Genomic DNA, 23,279 nt, shown 5'->3' on the forward strand with positions numbered 1-23,279 from the left:
ATCCTCTCTCCTCGGTGCCGGAACGAAAAATACCGACACAGAGGAGAGATTACATCACTTCCTCTGCCTGTGTTTACATTACAGGAGAGGAAGTGATGTCATGCTGCACTTCCATTCGTCAGGAGCGATCGCGAGGGGGTGGCCATGAATGAATGGCCGCCCCCTCCTCCCGGATCGCTCCTGCACGGTATCCGACCGCCGCTGGTACCGGGGGGGGCCCGACCGGGCCCCCCACCCGCGGGAAGGCAGGGACGTACAGGTACGCCCATATGCCTGCCCGTGCCATTCTGTCGACGTACATCGTCGTGCGGCGGTCGGCAACTGGTTAAAGGCTAATATGCAAGTTATTGTCCTAAAAAGGGTTTGACCATATTTTTATTGACCTAAAAAGGGTTTGGAGACCTGGGTCCTGCCCCAGGGGACATGTATCAATGCAAAAAAAAAGATTAAAAACTGAATTTTTTTTTCGGGAGCAGTGATTTTAATGATGCTTAAAGTGAAATATTCCTTTAAATATCGTACCTGGGGGTGTCTATAGTATGCCTGTAAAGTGGTGCGTGTTTCCCGTGCTTAGAACAGTCCCTGCAAAAAATTTTAAAGGAATAAAAGTCATTTAAAACTGCTTGCAGCTTTAATGTAATGTCTGGTCAAGCCAATATGGATGAAAATCAGTGAGACAAATGGCATGGGTACCCCCGCCCCTCAGTACATTACCAGGCCCTTTGGGTCTTGTATGGATATTAAGGGGAACCCCACACCCAAATTTAAAAAAGGAAAGGTGTGGGGCCCCTAGGCCCTATATAATATGAAAAGCAGTATACAGGCAGTGCAAACAAGACAGGGACTGTAGGTTTGTTGTTAAGTAGAATCTGTTTGTAATTTTGAACTGGTATATTTTTAAAGTGTAGCTCCAGTCGAAAAATCTATTTTTAAGCTTTTTGGAAAACATAGGGAAGGGTTACCACTCCTGTAACATTTTTTTTGCTGTCTGTGCACCTCTTCAGAAGATTTCACCTCACTTTCTGTCCCAGTGACAATTTTTTTTGAAAATTTGGGGTTTTTTGTGAAACAAGGATTGGTGATAAAGCATCAGTGGAGAGGAGACACTTTTTTTTCCCATATCAACTCTTACAGGAGAGAATTTCCCTTTCTTGGGGTAGATTTCATCTCACTTCCTGTTGTCTCCTTATGTTTTCAAGTAGGAGACGTTTGTAAGTTGGATGTTTGAAAGTAGGGGCCTGCCCTGTATGCTCTGCAGAAATTTGTGCCTAAGGTGTTGGTGTTGCCACAGCACTGTAAGCCCTTACAGTTACTCTTGGTGTGCGCTGGAACGCCCTGCTGTGAACTATTATATCAAGAACTGTAATTACATGCCAATGTTGAACAGTGGTAGAAAAATTGGGCCTTTGATGGTGGTGGTGGTGGTGCCACAACACTGTAAGTCCTCACAGTTACACTTGGTGGGCGCTGGAACGGGCCCTGCTGTGAAATATTATATCAAGAATTGTAATTACATGCACCTGTTGAACAGGGGCTTACAAATTGGGCCTTTGGTGGTGTTGCCACAACTCTGTAAGCCCTCACAGTTACTCTTGGTGAAAGCAGGAATGGGCCCTGCTGTGAAATTTTAGATCAAGAACTGTAATTACATGTCCCTGTTGAACAGGGGCAGAAAAATTGGGCCTTAGGCACTAGTGCCACAACACTACAACACCTCACAGAAAGTCTAGTTGGAGCGCAGGAATGAGCCCTGCTACAAAGTATTGCATCAAAAATTGCAATTACGCGCCCCTGTTAAACAGGGACTGAAAAATGGGGCCTTAGACACTGGTGCTGGTGCCGCAACACTGCAACCCTCACAGATACTCTAGTTGGAGTGCAGCAATGAGCCCTGCTGCAAAGTATTGCATCAAAAATTGTAATTACACTCCCCTGTTAAACGGGGGTGAAAATTGGGCCTTAGGCACTGGTGCTGTTGTCACAACACTGTAACCACTCACAGATATTGTAATTGAGCACAGCAACGAACCCTCCTGCAAAATATTGCATCACAAATTGGAATTACACGTGCCTGTTAAACAGGAGCTGCAAAAATTGGGCCTTAGCCACTGGTTGCGGCGCCTATAACCAAAAATGTTCTTACACGCTATCAGCATGATCATTGAGGAAGAAGAGGATAGTAATGCTGCGTACACACGTAGCAGACTATCCAACGGACTTTCCGAACGAGCTACCTGCCCACACACGGCACTTTTGCGGTGGACTAAGTACGGCGTACTAAGTCTGCCGTGCTTTTGAAATGAAGGGACTCGCCCACACACATGGAGGAAAGTCCGCTAATTTTGAGTGTGCGGACCCCCCACCCCAAAGCACCTTGTCCCCATGTTGATGAGGACAAGGGCCTCTTCCCGACAACCCTGGCCGTTGGTTGTTGGGGTCTGCGGGCGGGGGGCTTATCGGAATCCGTGAGCCCCCTTTAATAAGGGGGCCCCCAGATCCTGGCCCCCCACCCTATGTGAATGAGTATGGGGTACAATGTACCCCTACCCATTCACCTGTGAAAAAAAGCTCTTGCAAAAGAGCTAGAAGAAGGCGCGGTGGCCCGGCAAGAAGAACCGAAGAGGGGGACAAGACCCCCGAAGAGGGGGACAAGACCCCCGAAGTCAGAAGAAGAGGGCGGAGGCGAAGAAGAAAGCCGGGCTCCTCCACTAGTGAAAGAGCTAGCAAAAGAGCAGAAGATAGCGGAGGAGTCTGGTGAGAAGACCCCTAAAGACTGAAGAAGACCCCCGGAGCTGTGCAATAAACGAATTTAACCCTTGTGTGTTGTTTTTTTTTTACTTTTTTTCACAGGTGAATGGGTAGGGGTACCCCATACTCATTCAGATAGGGTGAGGGGCCGGGATCCGAGGGCCCCCTTATTAAAGGGGGCTCACGGATTCCGATAAGCCCCCCGCCCTCAGACCCCTGACAACCAACTGCCAGGGTTGTCGGGAAGAGGCCTTTGTCCTCATCAACATGGCCCCCCCTTCCCCAAGGCACCCCCCATGTTGCGGGCACGTGGCCTGGTACGGCTCAGGAGGGGGGTGCTTGCTCGTCCCTACCCCCTTTCCTGGCCGGCCGGGTAGCGTGCTCGGATAAGGGTCTTGTATGGACCTAGGGGGGGACCCCCACACCGATTTTTCAGCGTAGGGATTCCCCTTTAAGTCCATACCAGAGAAGGAGCTATATTGCTCTTCTGTAATAGAGCTTTCAGTCAGTTGTAGGAGATTGTGCATGTTGTCTGCGTGCCCTGACCGCACTATACACCATTATATCCACCTATATAGCTAGCTAAATTGCTCTTCTGTAATAGAGCTTTCAGTCAGTTGTAGGAGATTGTGGGTGTTGTCTGCATGCCCTGACCGCACTAGACACCATTATATCCACCTATATAGCTAGCTATATTGCTCTTCTGTAATAGAGCTTTCAGTCAGCTGTAGGTGATTGTGGGTGTTGTCTGCGTGCCCTGACCGCAGTATACACCATTATCCACCTATATAGCTCTTCTCTAATTGAGCCATCTGCCATCTGCAGGAGTTAGTTGGTGTTGTGTGCCTCCAGCACAGCACAGTATACACCAGTATCTACCCTTTAATTCCTGTTCTATAATAAAGGCATCTGCAGGACTTAGTGGGGGTTGTGTGCCTCCAGCACAATATACACTAACCAATTGCTGGTTTTCCCATCTCCCTTCAGGCCAATACCATGTCTGGAAGGCCAACAAGGAGAGGCAGACAGGCACGAGCCGATAAAAGAGGGCAAGCAGGCTCTGCGTCTAGAGACAACAGTGCTGTTCGTGGACGGGGTGCATCGTCATCATCAGCACGTGGCCATGGGACACGCTTGTCCTTTTCGGCAGCTGGATGTGTTGAGCCGCATCATGCCGAAGACTTGGTAGAGTGGATGACCAAGCCCTCTTCATCCTCCTCATCCTCTCTCACCCAGGCTCAGGGTACTAGCAAAGTAGCTGCCAACGCATCGTCTTCCCTCGTCTCAATGTCATCATCAGTGACTCCTTCCCTAGACCCCCCACGTCCTCCTGAGGAGTCCCCTGAACCCTTTGAGCACAGTGTTGGGTACATTCTCCAGGCGGATGCCCAGTGTTTTGTAGACTCTAATGATGATACTCCGCTAGAGGAAGGCAACAGCGTGAGCGCAGAGATAGGGGATGCTCAAGAAGGACAGCAATCTGGCAGTCATGTTCCACAAGCTGCAGCATACTGCCAGGTTTGCTCCAGCGATGAAGAGGGAGGGGGCCAGCTTAGGGGAAGCACACCGACTGAATCACACCACAGAGCTTCGCCTGTGCAGGGCGCAGCCTCTGCGCGTTATTCTAAAAGTTATTTGGTGTGGGCCTTTTTTGAGACGAGTGCATCAGATTGCACCGCTGCTATTTGCAGCATATGTCTCAAGCATATCTCGCGTGGCCAAAACATCAGCTTGACCAGACATATGTTGACCTGCCATGCAGCTCATTGGCAAGCGTACCTCAAAGACCCACACCAAAGAACAAAGCAGACCTCTCCTTGCTCCTCATCAGCTGGGATCTCCAACCCCACTAGACCTTCAGTCCTCTCTGAAACCTGCTCTCAGAGGAATGAAGGTGTAGAATTAGGTGTGTCACAGCCAAGTGCTTCTGGGCACTCTGCTAGCAGTACACCCACGTCCAATTATAGCAGGCAAATTTCCCTGCCCCAGCTGCTGGACCGTCGAAAGAAGTTCACTCCCAACCATCCACATGCCCAGAGGTTAAATGCTAGCTTGGCTAAATTGCTAGCACTTCAACTGCTGCCTTTTCAGTTGGTAGACTTGGCCCCCTTCCGTGAGTTTGTACAATGTGCGGTTCCTCAGTGGCAGGTCCCCATGTCCTTGCCTCGCTGGACAGGGCAGTCAGCGGTAAGGTGCATATTACCACTGACTCATGGTCCAGCAGGCATGGACAAGGACGTTACCTGTCTTTCACGGCCCATTGGGTCACTCTTCTGGCAGCTGGGAAGGATGCAGGACAAGATGCAGTAGTGTTGGAGGTTGTTCCGCCACCAAAAGGCTACTACTGGTTGTGACACACCTCTCTCCTCCATCCCCTCCTCTTCTTCTTCCTCCATGGCCTCTTTCAGTGCTCTGTCCTCAGAACCAGCGGTGCTCCGTAGGCGTTCCAGGGGCTACGCAAGTACGCAGGCAAAACAATGCCATGCCGTGCTTGCGCTGGTTTGTTTGGGGGACAGGAGCCCCACTGGGGCAGATATTTTGTCAGCTCTGCAGGGGCAGGCCGAGAGGTGGTTGATGCCATGCCAGCTTAAGCCAGGAATGGTGGTTTGCGACAATGGTACCAACCTCCTCTCCGCCCTCCGACAGGGACAACTGACCCATGTGCCCTGTGTGGCTCACGTCCTTAACCTGGTGGTGCAGCGGTTCTTGGGCAGGTACCCGGGCTTACAGGATGTCCTGAAGCAGTCCAGGAAAGTCTGTGTGCATTTCCACCGATCATTTAACGCCTGTGCTCGGCTGGCTGAGCTCCAAAAGGAGTTGAACCTGCCCAAGAACTGCCTTATATGTGACATGCCCACCAGGTGGAACTCAACGTTGGCCATGCTACAGCGGCTGCACATGCAGCAGAGGGCTATCAATGAGTACCTGTGCGACTACGGCAACAGGACAGGGTCCGGGGAGCTCTGTTTTTTCTCACCACGCCAGTGGGGCATGATCAGGGATGCATGCACTGTCCTGTCACCATTTGAGGAGGCCACAAGGATGGTGAGCAGTGACAGTGCGTGCATCAGTGACACTGTACCTCTTGTCCACCTGTTGGAGCATACGCTGCATGGAATAATGGACAGGGCACTTGAGGCAGAACAGAGGCAGGAAGAGGAGGACTTCCTTGCCTCTCAAGGCCCCCTTTATCCAGATAGTGTTCCTGCTGTCCCACCCATCACACAGGAAGAGGACGAGGAGGAGGAGGAGGATGATTGTGTCAGCATGGAGGTGGAGGCCGGCACTCAGCATCAGCAGCAGTCTTGTAGGGGTGATTTACAGTCCCAAGAAACCCGTGGACTTGTACGTGGCTGGGAGGAGGTAGCTGCAGATCATGTTGTCCTTAGTGACCCAGAGGACTCCGAATGCCTCAGCTAACCTATGCTGCATGGCCTCCCTGATCCTGCAAAGCCTGTGGAAGGATCCTCGTATTCTTCGGATCAAGGAGAGGGACCATTACTGGCTGGCCACTCTCCTTGATCCACGGTACAAGGGTAAGGTTGCCGACCTTATCTTGCCATCGCAGAGGGAGCAGAGGATGAGACATCTCCGGGAGGCCTTGCAGAAAGGTCTGTGCAACGCGTTCCCAGAGACTGGGAGGTTACAAACTCCTGGTCCTGGGCAACGTGTTGCTTAGGCATCGGTCACAAGAAACGGTGAAGAAGGTGACCGTCTGACCGATGCATTCAGACAATTTTTTAGTCCGCAGCCCCAAGATATGATCGGTTCCAGCAACCATCACCAGCATCTGATTTGCAGGAATACCTAGGGGCAAGGTCAGACTTGGACACCTTTCCCACCGAAAATCCTCTGGCTTACTGGATCTTGAGGATGGATTACTGGCCAGAGCTTGCACAGTATGCAATTGAGCTACTGGCCTGTCCTGCATCCAGTGTTCTTTCGGAACGCATCTTCAGTGCTGCCGGTGGCTTTGTTATGGATCACAGGGTGCGCCTGTCCACCGACTCGGTTGATCGACTGACCTTCATCAAGATGAATCAGTCTTGGATCACCCACAGCTACCAAGCACCTGAAGCTGATGTAACTGAATAATTTTTATTTGAAATATCACATCCCTTCAAGACTGCCTATGCTGATGCTGAGTGACTGTCCTGTTATATTGATTGTCTATCCTCTTCCTCCTCTGCTGATATCTTGGAAGAACATTTTTGCTTCTGGGTGATGCCACCAGCCACCAGCCCAATTCAGAATCCATATAGTGTATTGGCAGCAGGCATAATAACCGCTAAAATAGAAAAGAGAACAAAGAGAATTCCTCTTAGACAAGGGGGTCTCTTATAATGAAAAAATGAATGTATGAAACACAAGAAAAAACGTCCAATGAGACCCAATTAAAAAGGGGTCATCCACAGAAACCAAAGTGCATATTTAAATAATGACTAAGATAATCAGCTTACCCAAAGTTTAGCTGCCTAGTAGTTTGCAGACATGCATCTTAATCCATCAATTGCCAAGAGGCAACTGATGGAGATGAGGGGTTTTAAGCCTCTCCAGCTCGGCGGCGTCTGACGTCACCGCCGAGCTGCGGGCGGAAACAGAGCAAAGGGAAAAAAGGAGGCTGGTGTCAGTTCCTATTCCATTGGTACGCATCATTCCTATTGCTTTAGTGCGCATGCGCGGGCATCATGTCGCGGCTCCGCGCATAGGACGCAGTGCGTGCCGAAGTCTCAGCGGCCATTTTGGAAAATCCCGGAACAGGACAACGAATACGTGCGTTTGCACAGGAGTGTTCCGCACGACGTCAAAGGCCCAAGCGGCCATTTTAAGAAAGGTACAAAGCTTATTCAAATGGGCAGATTAGATGGAGAGAGATATGACCAGTACGGAACAAAGTATATCACCGATCGAATAGTAATGTCATAAGCCTATTCCTAGGCTGCTGACAAAACTCAATGACCTGCATTCGTTATACAGATTATTGGAGAGCAGTGCAGTCAAAACATAAAAGACTACTGTCCCCAGTGGCGTATTATATCATGTGCCTGTTCCCGCAACACTGAATATATGAGTGCAATCAAGAATGGTAAACCGCTCACAGAATTTTATTCCCAGGGAGCAAAGTTCCGAGGGAAATAAAGGGAAAAGATGGAAAAAGTAAAACATAAGTTGAACTAAAAAATAATTCATAGTTTGTAGTTCATATCTTAACGGACGCATCAGTAGCTGTCCTCGTCATGTCAGAGCATAATGATGGACAGGATATGGATAGGAACTAAAAAATAAAGTCACAGACAAAAATTATTAGTTAGAAATATGACTATGAGTAACAACAGAAAAAGGGAACGAGAGCAGCCAAAAAATAATCCCATTGAAGTGGGGAACATAAAAGGTTGAGACGCTGATTGATTGGCAGGTCACAACAGAGATATTTCTAGTTCCCCGGGGCGCCCGTACAGAGACCCAGTTCAAAATATAGGCGACAAATCTCCAATTTAAAAATCAGGTTAGTAAAATAATTTGTTCAAAGTTTAAAGCTGGTTGGAACATTGGCAAATTAGGAGAGATTTACAAGAAAAAAAAAAAAAAAAGGGGGGGGGGAAAGAAACAAAACACAACAAAAACAAAACCAAAAACCACAGCCTATAAGAAGGGTTTAAAGCTAAAGGCTTCGTTAAGGCCCGGTGCATCTGTGGCCCTAAGGTCAAAGATCCAGCGGGCCTCTCGTTGCAGAAGAATCTGATTGTAGTTACCTCCCCTGTCACCTGGACTCACATGTTCCAAAGCAAAAAAATGCATTTTGGTGTCATCAAAATTATGAAAGAGGCCCATATGGCGACTGATGGGGGTCTCCATTTTCTTTCCTCGCACCAGGGAGACATGGTCCCTGATGCGGTGAAAGAAAGGCCTCTTTGTCTTACCTATATAGTAGGCACCGCACTCACACATCATGATGTAAACAATGCCTACCGAAGTACACGTGACAGAGAATTTAGGTTTATACAGTCGATTATTCGGCAGCAAAATTGAGTCTGAGGCAAAAATGTGCCGGCAAAAGCTACATTTATGGCACGGTCTAGAACCCAAAGTCGATTTAGAAGGTATAGGAGTTGGAGGGACATAATGGCTCCTAACCAAAGTATCCTTGATTGATCGCGATTTCCTGAAGGTTATCTCAGGATAGGCCCTCAGAAATTTTGAGATCTTAGGGTCACCCAGTAACAGATGCCAGTGTTTACTTAAAATATCTCGTATCTGGAGATGTTGAGCGCAATAACGAGTGATCAATCTCACTCCTTCATTTGATTGAATAGGTTTATTATCATGTAGGAGGGAAGATCTAACATGTTTGTTGGCTCTAGCATATGCTCTTTTCAGGCATTTATTGCTATAGCTCCGTTGCTGTAAATGCTTTTTTAGTTGTTTAGCCTCATATTCAAAATCGGTTACGCTGCTGCAATTGCGTTTGAGACGGAGGTATTGTCCATAGGGGATGCTCCTCACCAATGGCTTTGAATGCGAGCTAGAAGCATGCAGGACGGTATTCGCAGCCGAGGGTTTCCTAAAAAGAGTAGAACCAATTTCACCTTTATCATTGGCATAGATTTGAATGTCCAAAAAGGTGATGGACGACTTGCTTTTTTCCATGGTGAATTTCAAATGATAGGTATTAACCTTGAGCACTTCCATAAACATGGATAGTTCAGCTTCAGTTCCTGTCCAAATGAGGAAAATATCATCTATATATCTGCGCCAGACCGGGATCTGACACAGATACTCAGCTAAATCCTTGCGATGGAAAATGTGGCGCTCCCACCCCCCCAGATACAGGTTAGCATAAGAGGGGGCACACTTGGTCCCCATAGCCACCCCCTGTACCTGGAGGTAGTGAGAGCGCCCGAAAATGAAAATGTTATTATTCAGAATGAAAGAAAGCAATTTTAGAACCAATTGATTATAGTTGGTTTGTACCTCGCCAGTCTCGGAAAGGAAACCCTCCACAACTCTCAAACCAAGGTCATTGGGTATGGAGTTGTAGAGGGCCTCCACATCGAGAGTGACGAGCCAAGAATTCTCGGGAATACACATTCCGTCCAATGCTCTAAGTAAGTCTCTAGTGTCTTGTAAGTAAGAGGATAAACTCTCCACAAAGGGTCGGAGATAGTCATCCACAAGGGCACTAGCAGGTTCAGTAAGGCAGCCATTGCCCGAAACTATGGGGCGACCTGGTGGATTTTTGGCGTTTTTATGGATTTTCGGTAACGCATATAGAGCAGGGGTCTTTGGATCAATTACATTTAAATATTCCCACGTTTTTTTGTTTATGACTCCATGATGGTAGAATGTTCCAATTAATTTCCGAAATTGAGTAATGGTATAATTTACATGACTCTCTGGGATTTTTCTGTAGCATTCCTTTGTTTTCAAGAATGTTATTGACCATTTGTTCATATTGAACCGTTGTCCATGACCACCAAATTCCCTCCCTTATCAGAAGGTTTTTCTAATTAAATGAGACTGATTTTGCAAGGTACTCAAGGCTGCCTTCTGTTGAGTAGATAAATTGTTTTTTTTTTAGGGCAACCACTGAGTTTTACAAATCTCATTCGTTACCTGCTGCGTGAACGCCCATATATTGGGATTCCCTTGTAAAGAGGGGAACTTGTTTGATTTTGGTCTATATTCTTTAGGGCGCGGTACCGCTAGCAGAGGAGATGGTAAGATGGAACGATGAGAGTCAGGCACAACGCGGGACAGATCCTCAGCCTCCTCTAGATCTGTCTCATCGATGTGTCCCTCCACCCACAGTTCCATCAGATCTTCCATGGCCTTAATATCCTTAAGAGTAGGCACCGAAGTGGAGGATGACACACTGGGATGTTGTGATGAGGAATTAGGTGGTCCCGAATGAATGGCAATTGATGGATTAAGATGCATGTCTGCAAACTACTAGGCAGCTAAACTTTGGGTAAGCTGATTATCTTTGTCATTATTTAAATATGCACTTTGGTTTCTGTGGATGACCCCTTTTTAATTGGGTCTCATTGGACATTTTTTCTTGTGTTTCATAAGCCGCGTACACACGGACGGACTGTCTGTCCAACTTAGTCCGCTGAAACACATTTCAGCGGACAGTCCGCTCGTGTGTGGGCTTCAGCAGACTTTTTCAGCGGACAGTCTGGCGGACTAAGTCTTTCGGAATTTCCGTAATATTGTCCGTCCAACTTTGGTTTCAGCGGACAGTCCGCTCGTGAGTAGGCAAGTTGGACGGACTAAGTATGGCGCATGCTCAGAAAGGATTTACACGGCCGAAGGTTGGATTGCAGTGTATTGGACGTCGTATTTCTAGTCCCGTCGTACGTGCTGTACACGTCATCGCGCAAGCTTTTAACGGACTGTCTGTTCATCGTGTGTGGTCAAGTCCGTTCATTCAAAAGTAGGACGGACTGTCCGTCGGATTGTCTGACGGACTTAGTTGGCCAGACAGTCCGCGCGTGTGTACGCGGCTATACATTCATTTTTTCATTATAAGAGACCCCCTTGTCTAAGAGGAATTCTCTTTTTTCTCTTTTCTATTTTAGCGGTTATTATGCCTGCTGCCAATACACTATATGGATTCTGAATTTGACCTATTTTTGAAGCCCACAAAATTTTCTGTCCAGCAACTTTTTATTGATTCAACATTATTATTTGGGTAATTATTATGATACATCTATTCAAACTTCAATTGACCCTCCCTATTTTTCAGAGGTTCTATTGGATCCTTTGCTTTCTTCATACTCCTCTTTTGTTTTATGTCTCTCTGCAGATTTGGCGACTTTTCTCGCTTAAATGATTACAGTTTTGTCAATAGTACTTTATAGTGATTATCGTCTGACATTTTGAAGTTTCTGGAGCATTGGCAAGATTGGTGAGATATTTATTCACTGTAATCAAGTTTTGTAGTTTCGTTTTAAAATATACTATGTATCTGTTGTAATAATTAAATATACCGTATTTTCCGGACTATAAGGCGCACCGGATTATAAGGCGCACTAGCAAATGGCTGCCTGCTAATGGGATATTTCCATATATAAGGCGCACTGGATTATAAGGCGCATTTAATGAAACAAAACTCTGAACTCAAAACTTTGGTAATCCCACGAAGCTGCACTGCTTGGATTGGGCATTACGGCCATCTTAGTCAGGAGGTGTGCGCATTCATTCGTTCATTTTCTACGGTCTACCCGCTGCCCCAAAAATGGCTCCTGTTAAGAGACATGCTTACGAAGCGGATTTCAAACTCATCGCTATCAGTCACGCAGTAGAACAACCTGAGAGAGGTTTACGGTACGTCGGTTTACGGTAAGAGACCGGGTGGCTTTTTCCACAAATCTCCATCCCTATTGATCTGTGACTCCATGCGCGCCCATCTGACAGATACTGTCAAAGCCCAAGTGAAGAAAACTTATTCGGTGCTTGCCATCATTCCGGGTGCATTAACCAAAGAACTCCAGCGATGTCAACAGGTCATATATAAGGCACACTGCATTATAAGGCACACGGTCGATTTTGTGAGAAAATGTAGGGTTTTTAAGTGCGCCTTATAGTCCGAAAAATACGGTATGTTAATATTATCCTTATTAATTGATTATTGACTTTATCAACTGATTGTCACTCTATGCATCAATTGACAGTAACATTCATTTTCCTTTATTTTTTTGTTGTTTACTATTCTAGTTCTGTGGCTGTTCAATCAGTTTTTCCTGAAGAAGCCCATATCGGGTGAAACATGTTGAGAATGATTGCAACTTGCCTTCTCTTCACTCCTTTTGGGTGGTGATAAATGGGATTAAATATCAATATATCCTGTCTTGTAAATTGATGTCAAATCATCCCTTTTTTATGAATGTTTAATTTATAATTGTGTATAGTATGAATAAAATTGTAATATTTTATACATTAACTTTTGTTTGCAAACTTTGTTTGACTCGATACCGATAAAGTCCCTGGGGTTGGTGATTCCCCAACCCCTTTTTGGCCCCTCCTCTTTCTTTGTTGTTTTCATTAATACTGGGACGTGGTATCCTTAGCCTTTGAAGATTCCTTCTCTCTCAAAATCTTTTTTTTTTAATGTCACTTAACTTCAAATGTTTACACCTGTTTTACTTTATCCCAGATATCTAAATGTAACAATGACATGTGACCACATGAGGGAGCTAGCAACAGATCCACCTCCTATTGAAGGGATATTTAAGCAGCAGCACACTTACCCCTTCCTGCATCCTTTTCCTCCCTCCCTACTTTCCCCTTTTGCCTCCCACCTTCCTCCCTTTACTTTCCTCTCCCCGACAAACTACCCTCCCCATTATTTTCCTCTCTCTTCTACTAAACTTTCCTCACTTTCTTCACCCCCCTCCTCATTCTCCTGTAGAAAAAGCATACACAAATAAGTATTAGACATACATCGTGGGTGAACAGTGAAAACATTTGGGATATCTTGCTATGTTTGTTATTAAGCTTTCATTTTGAATGTTTACCCCAGTTTTACTTCAGCCCAAATACCTAAATGTAACAATGGCATGTGCCCACAAGAGGGAGAAAGCAACTAACCTACCTCTTATTGAAGGGGTATTTAAGCAGAAGCACTCTGACCCCTCCCTGTTCTGAAGAAGCTCACAGTGATTGGCGGGCAAAATGTGTCAACATAGTGACGTAATTTTGAAACATTATCTCATCTACTTGTTTGATTAACTCTTTTCTACTCTGCATGGCTGTTTGCTATATTACCATTACTAACACCTCTACTGTGCAGAACCTAATCAGCTATTCCATCCTTTACTGCCAACTTGCTGCTACTGCTATGAGCGTGATTCTCTACACCATTTAAATGGTCTGATCCATGATTATTTTTTGATCATTTGTTATATATTGCATTTTGTCCTACAGGTTTACATTTCCCTCCCAGAGGTTTTAATGATATTATTCATTAAGGCTGGGTTTACACCTAATTTGAATGCGGCTCACAGCGAGGGTTCGGTGTGTCCCTTTTCTCTGTTTCAGGGACTAATAAGGCCCAAATGTTTGCAAATTTTGAAACGGAGCCAAAGACGTACAGGACCCTTGTGCAATCAGCTTTGCAGCTGCCCTGTAGATATGTGAACTGCCTCCATTGAGAGCTGGGCACACTCTCTTGTAATGCTAATTGGATGCGGATGCGTTCTCGGTGGCCAAAAGCTGCCGAGAATGGCTGAAGGCTGCCAAAAGCCACCGAGAACTACTGAGCGCCGCCGAAATACACAAGACATCCATCTCTGTATCTCAGAGGTGCCATTTTTAAAAGGCAAAGCTGCAAATAAGGAAAAGGAAATGAAGCCACGCTACAGATTTATATGGACCTGAAGTTGCCTTTTTATATACTATGGGGTTGGAAATGCCTCTACAATTTGTTCCACCCATGAGTTGAATGAATGTAGGAGTGGAAAGAAATGTAGAAATGGCGCTTTATATTTTTATCATATTTTCATTAATATATTTTTTTATTTTTTCTTATATTTTCGATTTATATATATATCCATATTTAGTTTAATTTATTTTATTTACATTTAATTTTAATTATGTTTATTTGCATGTTTAATTTTATATATGAATACAGTTTAGTTTATATTGTTTACATTTATCATTATATGCAAATTCAATCAATTATTACAATTTATAGCCAAGAGTACAACATGCTTGCCACAGATGTAATGTATAGTTGAAATATATGGCAAACAACTCAATCCCTAGGAAAGGTATTGCTGTTAGATTAAAAACATCGCCTATACGGAGGGCAGCATTTTAACATATTCCCTTGCAGACCAGCAAGTAATTAGCACAAGGGCATACTTAAATACACACCATTCGGCAGATAAGCAGTGCAATTATACAATGAGGGGTCCACAATTCAGTCAGGAGTCCGCTTGCCCTTATTCAATGGCTTGCCTCGCAATAGGTCAGCGCAAGCGCGGTTTAACACTGCACCCTATATAGTACGAGGGGTGTAACAATATGGCTGCTCCAGATGATGTCTTGGTGACGAAACGCATAGGGTGTGGCTGTAGGACGTACACACTCTCTCTTCCAGGAAAGCCGCGGCAACTGGCGGCTGCTATTACAAACTTTGCCTGTCAGATTGTATTGAATGTAAGTACATTTCTTTACAAATAAAACGTAATTTGTAAACAGTATTGCGCTATGAAATACTCCTCTTTTTTATATGGATATAATGAGCGCGATGGCTGATACATGCTGAAAGACTGAAGGTCCAAGAACAGCACCACAGAGCGGCACAGGGGCTTACACTGTGAAAGCGCTACTGCCCCTGTAGGGTCAAGGCATCTGGTGAGTGTAAAATCACCACTATTTGCATGAAATATCGCACCAGCACCTTCCTTCCAGCATATAGAGGATTAGTCATAGCACTTGCTACTTTGGGCAGAAGTCACTTTCTCACAGACTATTATTTCATTTATTCTTAGTATATTTAATACATACGTATTTGTCTATTTAATGTTGTATTTTATATTTGGAGCATCTGTGTATATTTATTCTATATTGAAGTACATTTATACATATATATATATATATGTTTGTTTTGTTTTTTTCACAGTTTCTATTACATTTTGATTTCCCAAATTCACACTACTAAGTCACGCCAATTCCTAAAAGAAACTTCAGGGAAACACCACATAGGGCTTTTTAAGACCCAACTGAGGGTCAAGCACACAAAAACATATACACTTTTTATATATGAACACCTTTACTATTTCTTTTACCTCTTTCAACATAATCTAAGAGAAAAGCTGGGGACACAAGCTTCACCCCACAATTAATATTTCAATCTCATGTGCTATTTGGGTGCTAATTCTATTTGTTTTGTATTATTTTTGAAGGAACAGTCACTTTCTGTATGATTATAATCATTTCATAGTTCACGGTAAACAGATTGTCTAAATTATTTAGGTAATTTGTCGACTAAATCCACCAGAGGGTCTAATATATAAAAATCACTGTCCACCAACACCCGGCTGAGGGTCTAACACAAGGTTTCACTATTTTTACTATTTCTATATTCGTTATAATTATTTTACACATATGCAGGAAAGGAAGGGGGGACTAAAGAGCACCCCCTCCTCCTGAACCGTACCAGACCTCATGCCCTCAACATTGGGAGGGTGCTTTGTGGTACCCCCCAAAGCACCTTGTCCCCATGTTGATGAGGACAAGGGCCTCATCCCCACAACCAGGGCTCAAGTCCTGCGGGAACGCATAGGAACGGAGTTCCTGTACTTTTTCCACAACAGGAACTCAGTTCCCGTTAGCAGCCATGTCATATGTAATATGACTTTGAAGTATGGGAGCTGTGTGGCAGGTGCTACACCAGCAGCTGCCGACACAGCTCGCAATAGTAAGTGGCGCACACCTGACTATTCAGGCATTGCCAGTATGGGGCCCCATGACAGCTTCCACTTCAATCTACCTGTCAATCACAGGTAGCTGATGGGTTGATCAGGTCTAGGTCTATCTGACGGGTAGATCAGCTATTCTGCTTACAGGACATGCAGGGAGAGAGGTGAGCTGAGGGAGGAACATCAGTTTGGGGTGGTAAGCTGAGCACAATACCTGGCAAAGTTTAATGCCAGGAGGGAAGTTTATGTGGAAATATGTGAAGGGTTGGAATAGTAACGAGAGTGTGTTGGAGCCCTGCAGAGTTTGCAGCCCCCCAAGCTAACATACATCTCCTAAGCAGGAACACATCACTATCTCCCCAAGCATTCTGTCCAGATAATGTGCAGTTAATTTATGACCTTTCCGTTTAACCCTGTGTTATCCAAACTCTGTTCAATGAAAAGTGTAAACTCACCACATAAACACTCTATATACAAAATAGCATTCCCCAATAAAGATCAGAACATGATGTTCACATTTATATGGAAGCACAATTGAATGAATGCTGATTATTCAGAGAATTACCTTATATATGTTTATTTAGAATAGTTTTTTTTAATGTATTAACAGTTAAGCTTCATACACACAATACGAAAATTGGATGAAAAATACCACTTATGAAGCGTTCGTGCATATGAGCGCATCATTTTTATTTATTTTTGGTGGGGAGTGGATCTTGGGTGGGAGTTCCCACACTTTTTTCCCCAGGACTTGACCCCTGCCCACAACCCTGGCCGGTGGTAGTGGAGGTCTGTGGGCAGGGGGTTTATCGGAATCTGGAAGCCCCCTTTAACAAGGGGACCCCCAGATCCTGGCCTCTCCCCTGTGTGAAATGGTAAGGGGGTACAAAAGTACCGCTACCATTTCACCAAAAAAAGTGTCAAAAGTGTTAAAAATGAAAAGAGACAGTTTTTGACAATTAGATAATTTTGTTGTATCAACACACCGTGTGGTCTGGTGGATACAAGGAAAGGTCAAAGCGTGCCACATCCTACATTTTAAGGTTTGAGGAAAAGAAGGAATTTGGTGGGCTATGGACTTTCTAGGCACGAATTACAACAACTGAATAGTTAAAAAATCTTTTTTATTTACAATAACATAAAAAAAAAAAAACAGTAGTCAGTACATAAAAAAACATCAGATATCCAAACAAATTTCTCCTCAATTGTGTTACCACTTATATGTAATATAAGTACTCTGTATTAGTGGAACAGCCACATATTCTTCCAAGGGGTGAAATAATGGGTAATCCAAAAGTTGTGGAACATCAATGAGGGTTGAATGGCGATGTTATGCTCAACATGTTTCGCGCATCTCAAAAAACGCTCTTCTGGAGCTTATTATAACTGATTAGTAAAGTAAAACACAAAATATAATTGAGTAATACAAAAATATTCATCGGTAAACATGTGCTATAACTCATCGAAGGATATATAGAAGAAACAAATTGGTTGGGCGAAAAGTTTTTGACAATTCCTTTATTAAAGTCTTCTTCTTTCCATCTTCTTCAGGGCTTCTTCCTTCCTTCATCCTTCGGTTTCTTCCTCCATCTTCTTCTTCCTCTGCTTCTTCCTCAGATCCTCTGCTTCTTGCTTCTGTGTTCTCATCCAGCATCTTCCTCCATGGCGTCTCTTCTTCCTCGCTTTGTTCTCCGGCCCCTCCGCTCAATGGTAGGCTCCCGCTGTGTGACGCTTCTCTTCTTCTGACACTTCTTATATAACGGAGGGCGGGGCCACCTGTTGACCCCGCCCCCTCTGATGCACAGTTCCGCTATATAAGTGTCAGAAGAAGAGAAGCGTCACACAGAGGGAGCCTCCCATTGTGGCCTATGGGCAGTGGCGGCCGGTGTTCCATTTTTTTGGGAAGGGTAGTGGTGGGCGGCAAACAAACTTGTAGAGCCACCTTTTGCGGCTATCACAGCGCCAAGTCACTTTGGATAAGTCTCTGTGAGCTTGCCACATCTTACCACTGGGATTTTTGCACATTTCTCCTTGCAAAACTGCTCCAGCTCCTTCAATTTGGATGGTTTGCGCTTGTGAGGATCTGTGTGAAGGTCCTCCCGGAGACAGGGCCCACAGCCTTTGCGGAACGCAAATGTCGCTTGTTTGTGCAAGTGATCTGATGATGCCAGAGAGACAGTGACCAGATTGGAGAGATCCAGAGACACTCGTTTGAGCATTGGAGGACCGGGCTCACCCAGCGGAGTGGAACGACGGGCCCAGCTGGCGGAGAAGCAAGCGGCAGTCATCGGACCAAAGCTACTACACGGAGCTCTGATCCAGTTGGTGAGCGGGTCACGGCCCACAGTTTATTAACTTTCACATGCAGTTAGACTCATACACAGGCCTCACTGGAATTTATAGTTCCACGGAGAAGGAGCAACTGACACTGAGCAGGCTTGAGGCCTACCTACAATGACATCCCAAGCCTCGTAGTATAAGTACTGAAGTTATATCAGGAGCACCTTTACTTCAACGTAACCTACTTTAACCTGTGGATTACAAATCACAAGGAATTACTTTAGCTAGCGAAGACAAGAAGACCAAAGACCAAGTACTTTAAGTAAGATCTCACGCATAGCTTAAAAAGTAAGGGAAGCTCCCGAGTATTTATCTATATGTATATTGTTTGATATTGTTTATATTGAATGTTGGGATGACAGCGCAATTACTGTAATCACCTCTTTGACTATTTTTGCAGTAAAATACACTGTTTAAGCATCCAGTTGTGTGGCGTACTGTTTTCTCCCAGCAGGTGGAGCCAGTGGATCCTGAGGTTATAATACAGGTACCCTGCATTGTATTATATTGTACTGTATTGTATTGCACCACAGCTGTGTCAAGGGGATAGAGAGCCAAGTTAGTGGGGTGTTACTATCAGAGTGCAGGCCCAAATCAAACCAGCCGCTCCTTCACGAGTCAGTGCTACACGTGGGGGCATTGTCCGGGATCCTGTCGCTCTGAAAACAAGCCCACCCCAGCAGTACCAGTATGGACCCCCTCACAGTGGTCCAATGGTGCGAAGTGGAAGGCACATGCTCAGAAGCGAGCGTGGCCATTGAACTCACAGGAGAAGACTGGAGGGAGAATCAAGTTAAAGAAATTGTGCAAGCATTGTCCCCAGACAGAAAAGCTTATGTGGTCACAGTGAGACCAGACTATGAGGCTGATTGCACTTACGCATTACTAGAGTGGAAGCAGGGTGTCCCTGAAAACTTTCAAAGTACCAGTGTGAAATTGTCAGAGAAGACAAAGTTCTACCTGACACATCCCAGGTGAAAAGGGACTGTCCGGGTCGGAAGCAGATAGAACCCTTTGACAAGGAAGTAGGCACCGCTGCCAAATCACGGTCAGAGCAACAGTTGGCTGTCCTGAAAAGGCAATACAGTGACATACAGGAGACGTTTCAGGAGACCTCCAGTATGATAGCTGAGCACATTAATGGATTGTGCTCCATAATAAGCTGCTTGCTGTGGGGGCACCCAACAGGAGGGAGGGGCCAGGAGCACAGAAGAAGGACCCGAGAAGAGGAGGATCCGTGCCACCGTGCACAGAGCAGGTAAGTATAACATGTTTATTATTTTAATGAAAAAAATAAAATAAAGCTTTATAATCTAGGAATCTAGGATGGAAAAGGACCTGGGGGTCCTAGTAGATGATAGGCTCAGCAATGGCATGCAATGCCAAGCTGCTGCTAACAAAGCAAACAGAATATTGGCATGCAATAAAAAGGGGATTAATTCCAGGGATAAAATAACAATTCTCCTACTCTACAAGACTCTGGTATGCTGTCCAGTTCTGGGCACCAGTCCTCAGGAAGGATGTACTAGAAATGGAGCGAGTACAAAGAAGGGCAACAAAGCTGATAAAGGGACTGGAGGACATTAGTTATGAGGAAAGGTTGCGAGCACTGAACTTATTCTCTCTGGAGAAGAGACACTTGAGAGGGGATATGATTTCAATATACAAATACTGGACTGGTGACCCCACAATAGGGATAAAACTTTTTGGCAGAAGGGAGTTTAATAAGACACGTGGCCACTCATTAAAATTAGAAGAAAAGAGGTTTAACCTTAAACTACATAGAGGGTTATTTACTGTAAGAGCTGCAAGGATGTGAAATTCCCTTTCACAGGCGGTGGTCTCAGAAGGAGCATTACAGTTTCAAGAAACTATTAGATAAGCACCTGAACGACCACAACATACAGGGATATACAATGTAATACTGACATATAATCACACACATAGGTTGGATTTGATGGACTTGTGTCTTTTTTCGACCTCACCTACTATGTAACTATGTACAATCACTTTAAGCTATAAAGAAAAGCTTTTGTGAGTTTTCTCCCCTTCCTCAGGTCTGAAGCAATACCTGAGGAAGAAATGAAAACTCTTGAAAGCTTGTCTTTTAAGTGTTAGGTTAGTAAAATAAAAGATATCATTGCAGACCACATTTTTCTCATATTTTGTAACCTTATTTTTATATATATATATATATATATATATATATATATATATATATATATATATATTTTTTTTTTTTTTTTATTCGTTTTTTTCAGTGGTATGATTAAGTGGATAAAATTGTTAGCACACTCCCCACCCCCCCCCCCCCCCCCCCCCCAGTTTTGACTGTGGTATCTTATGTGATATTATTACGTATATTGTGTATATTGTATGTATATTGTTCCTAGAGTCGCCACTGCTTGGCACCCAACTAGTTAATTGGGAAAATCTGGAGAAAAGTAACACCTGCCCCATGAGCTAGCCCTCTGGTTATTAATATCTTGTACTGCCATCTTACACGCACACAAATAACAACGAAGCACAGTCATCGCATATCTGCCCTTAGGAAAGTGATAGACTTTGAATAATTAAATTACCATAAGTGAAACAAGAGCAGAAACTCCTTGTCTGCAGTGTAATCCTATGCACACAGTGTGATGTCCTCTATGGGCTCTGATCTCCACCCCCCGAGCAATCATAAAGCCTTCCACACCTGTAACAGCTCAGTAATTGTGTTATCTGCAGAGCTCCAACATGCAGCTTCTCCCACCCGGAGATCTGGAGAGGTTGACGCTGGTGGGAAATGGAGGATTTGGGAATGTCTATAGAGGAGAGAGCCGGAAGCTGAGCATGAAGGTAGCGCTCAAAGTGGTGAAAGATGGCTGTGGGTATGTACTAACATGAGATACTTCTGAAACACCCTTTGATAGATGATCCCCAAAAACTCTTCTCTTCAGGGAAGCCTATCCCACCTCCACCTAAAAACTGAACTTTTACTTTCTCCAATAGAAGTAGAACTAAAGGCAAAACTTTTTTTTTTTTTGGGAGAGTAAGGAAGGGTTATACCCATGTCATCCATGTCCCATTGGGGAGATTTCCCTTCATTTCCTGTCTCATAGCCAAAACAGGAATTGAGAGGAAAAGGGGAAACCCTGGTTGTCACCAGAACTCGTGTCCCGATTGAAAGATTGCCCCTCTATTACTGTTCTGGTGACAACCCAAAATGTTTTTTCTCTCACTTTCACTTTCAATGATAATGGTAAACAGGACAAATGGAGGGGGTGAATCTCTCTAATGGGGGCACAGACAGAGATAAAAAAACTGATAGGTTCTGGTCCCCTCCACTTTATCTTTAGGCTACTTTCATACGGAGGCAGTTTTCAGGTGTTTTAGCACTAAAAATAGCACCTGTAAAGAGCCTCAAAACGACCTCTCATGCCTCCCCAGTTTGAAAGCCCGAGTGTTTTCACACTGGGGCGGTGCGCTGGTGGTACAGGAAAAAAAGTCCTACAAGCAGCATCTTTGGGGCGGTTTGGGAACGCTGTATACACTGCTCATACACCGCCCCTTCCTATTGGAATGAATGGGCAGCATTTCCAACGCGCCTGGAAAGTGCTTTGGAAACGCAGCAACCCGGGTACTTTTAAACCCTTCTTCAACCGATAGCAGGGGCAAAAGCACCCCGCTAGCAGCTGAAAAGCGTTGCTTAAGCAGTGCTAAAGTGCTGATAAAACTAGCAGTGCTATACCACTAAGGGACCTGCCGCCCCAGTGTGAAAGCAGTCTTAGTTATACTTTAACTTACCCATACATTTAATACTTTTTGTATCACTTCCCTTTCCTTTTAGATTGAAAGGTCTCATGAGCAGGCTCCTCTTAATTCTCTTTACTTGTATAATAACTGTACTGTCTTCCTTTATTTTGCAAAGTGCTGCACAAACTGCTGGTGCTATATAAATCCTGTATAATAATTAACCATACGTTGTTGTTGTTATTACTAATATTATTATTACTTTTATTAACCTTTTTCACTGTCAGAGGCATTTTTGCATATTTTGCACACGTTTAAAAAATCATTTTAGGCCTGAAGATTATTTAAAAAAAAAAAATTATATATTTTCTGAAAGCAGACACCCTCGACAAACCCCGGGCGGCAGGTCGCATTTGCGACTAGAATTAGCAACCTAGCGCCTGGGGCGGCATAGTTGGGGTATCTCCGTGCCCCCCCCCCCCGTCCCGTCCCCTCCTCCCTCCGGCTCGATCGCGTTGGGCCACGCCGGTAATTGAGGCTGTGGCTTTGCTGCCTTCTGCAGTCCTATGGTTCCTTCTTGAATATGGCGCCCTCTTGTGGTGGCCGTTGGCATGACAAGACAACCACCTATGCTAATGGAGCTTCCCCTGCCTGTTTTCCTTCCCATCTCCTTCCCTTTACTTAGAACCCCCAAACATTATATATATTTTTTATTCTAACACCCTAGAGAATAAAATGGCGGTTGTTGCAATACTTTATGTTACACCATATTTGCGCAGCAGACTTTTTTAATTAAAAAATAAAACAGTAAAGTTAGCCCAATTTTTTTATATTGTGAAAGATAATGTTATGACAAGTAACTTGATATCCAACAAGTCACGCTTCAAAATTGCGTCCGCATGTGGAATGGCAACAAACTTTTACCCTTTAAAATCTCCATAGGCAACGTTTAAAAAAATTCTACCGGTTGCATGTTTTGAGTTAGAGGAGGACTAGGGCTAGAATTATTGCTCTCGCTCTACCGAT

The 23,279-nt window shown here is 44.6% G+C and overlaps 1 protein-coding gene across 2 annotated transcripts in view; it reads left to right on the plus strand.

Moving 5' to 3' along the window:
- Window positions 1-21,157: 21,157 nt before the first annotated feature.
- LOC143943377 (receptor-interacting serine/threonine-protein kinase 3-like) overlaps window positions 21,158-23,279 on the plus strand; it is a 152,582-nt gene continuing 150,460 nt past the window's right edge. Inside the window, exon 1 of one of the 2 annotated variants that reach the window (XM_077465105.1) lies at window positions 21,158-21,391. In XM_077465105.1, coding sequence (XP_077321231.1) covers window positions 21,258-21,391 — 134 coding nt within the window. In that variant the 5' untranslated portion in view covers window positions 21,158-21,257. The remainder of the gene's footprint in view (window positions 21,392-23,279) is intronic. The other variant, XM_077465106.1, reaches the window with a different exon arrangement.

The sequence above is a fragment of the Lithobates pipiens genome, unplaced genomic scaffold (assembly GCF_037356315.1).
Source record: "Lithobates pipiens isolate NorthernLeopardFrog02 unplaced genomic scaffold, aLitPip1_a1.2 Scaffold_30, whole genome shotgun sequence".
Taxonomy (NCBI): Eukaryota; Metazoa; Chordata; class Amphibia; order Anura; family Ranidae; genus Lithobates; species Lithobates pipiens.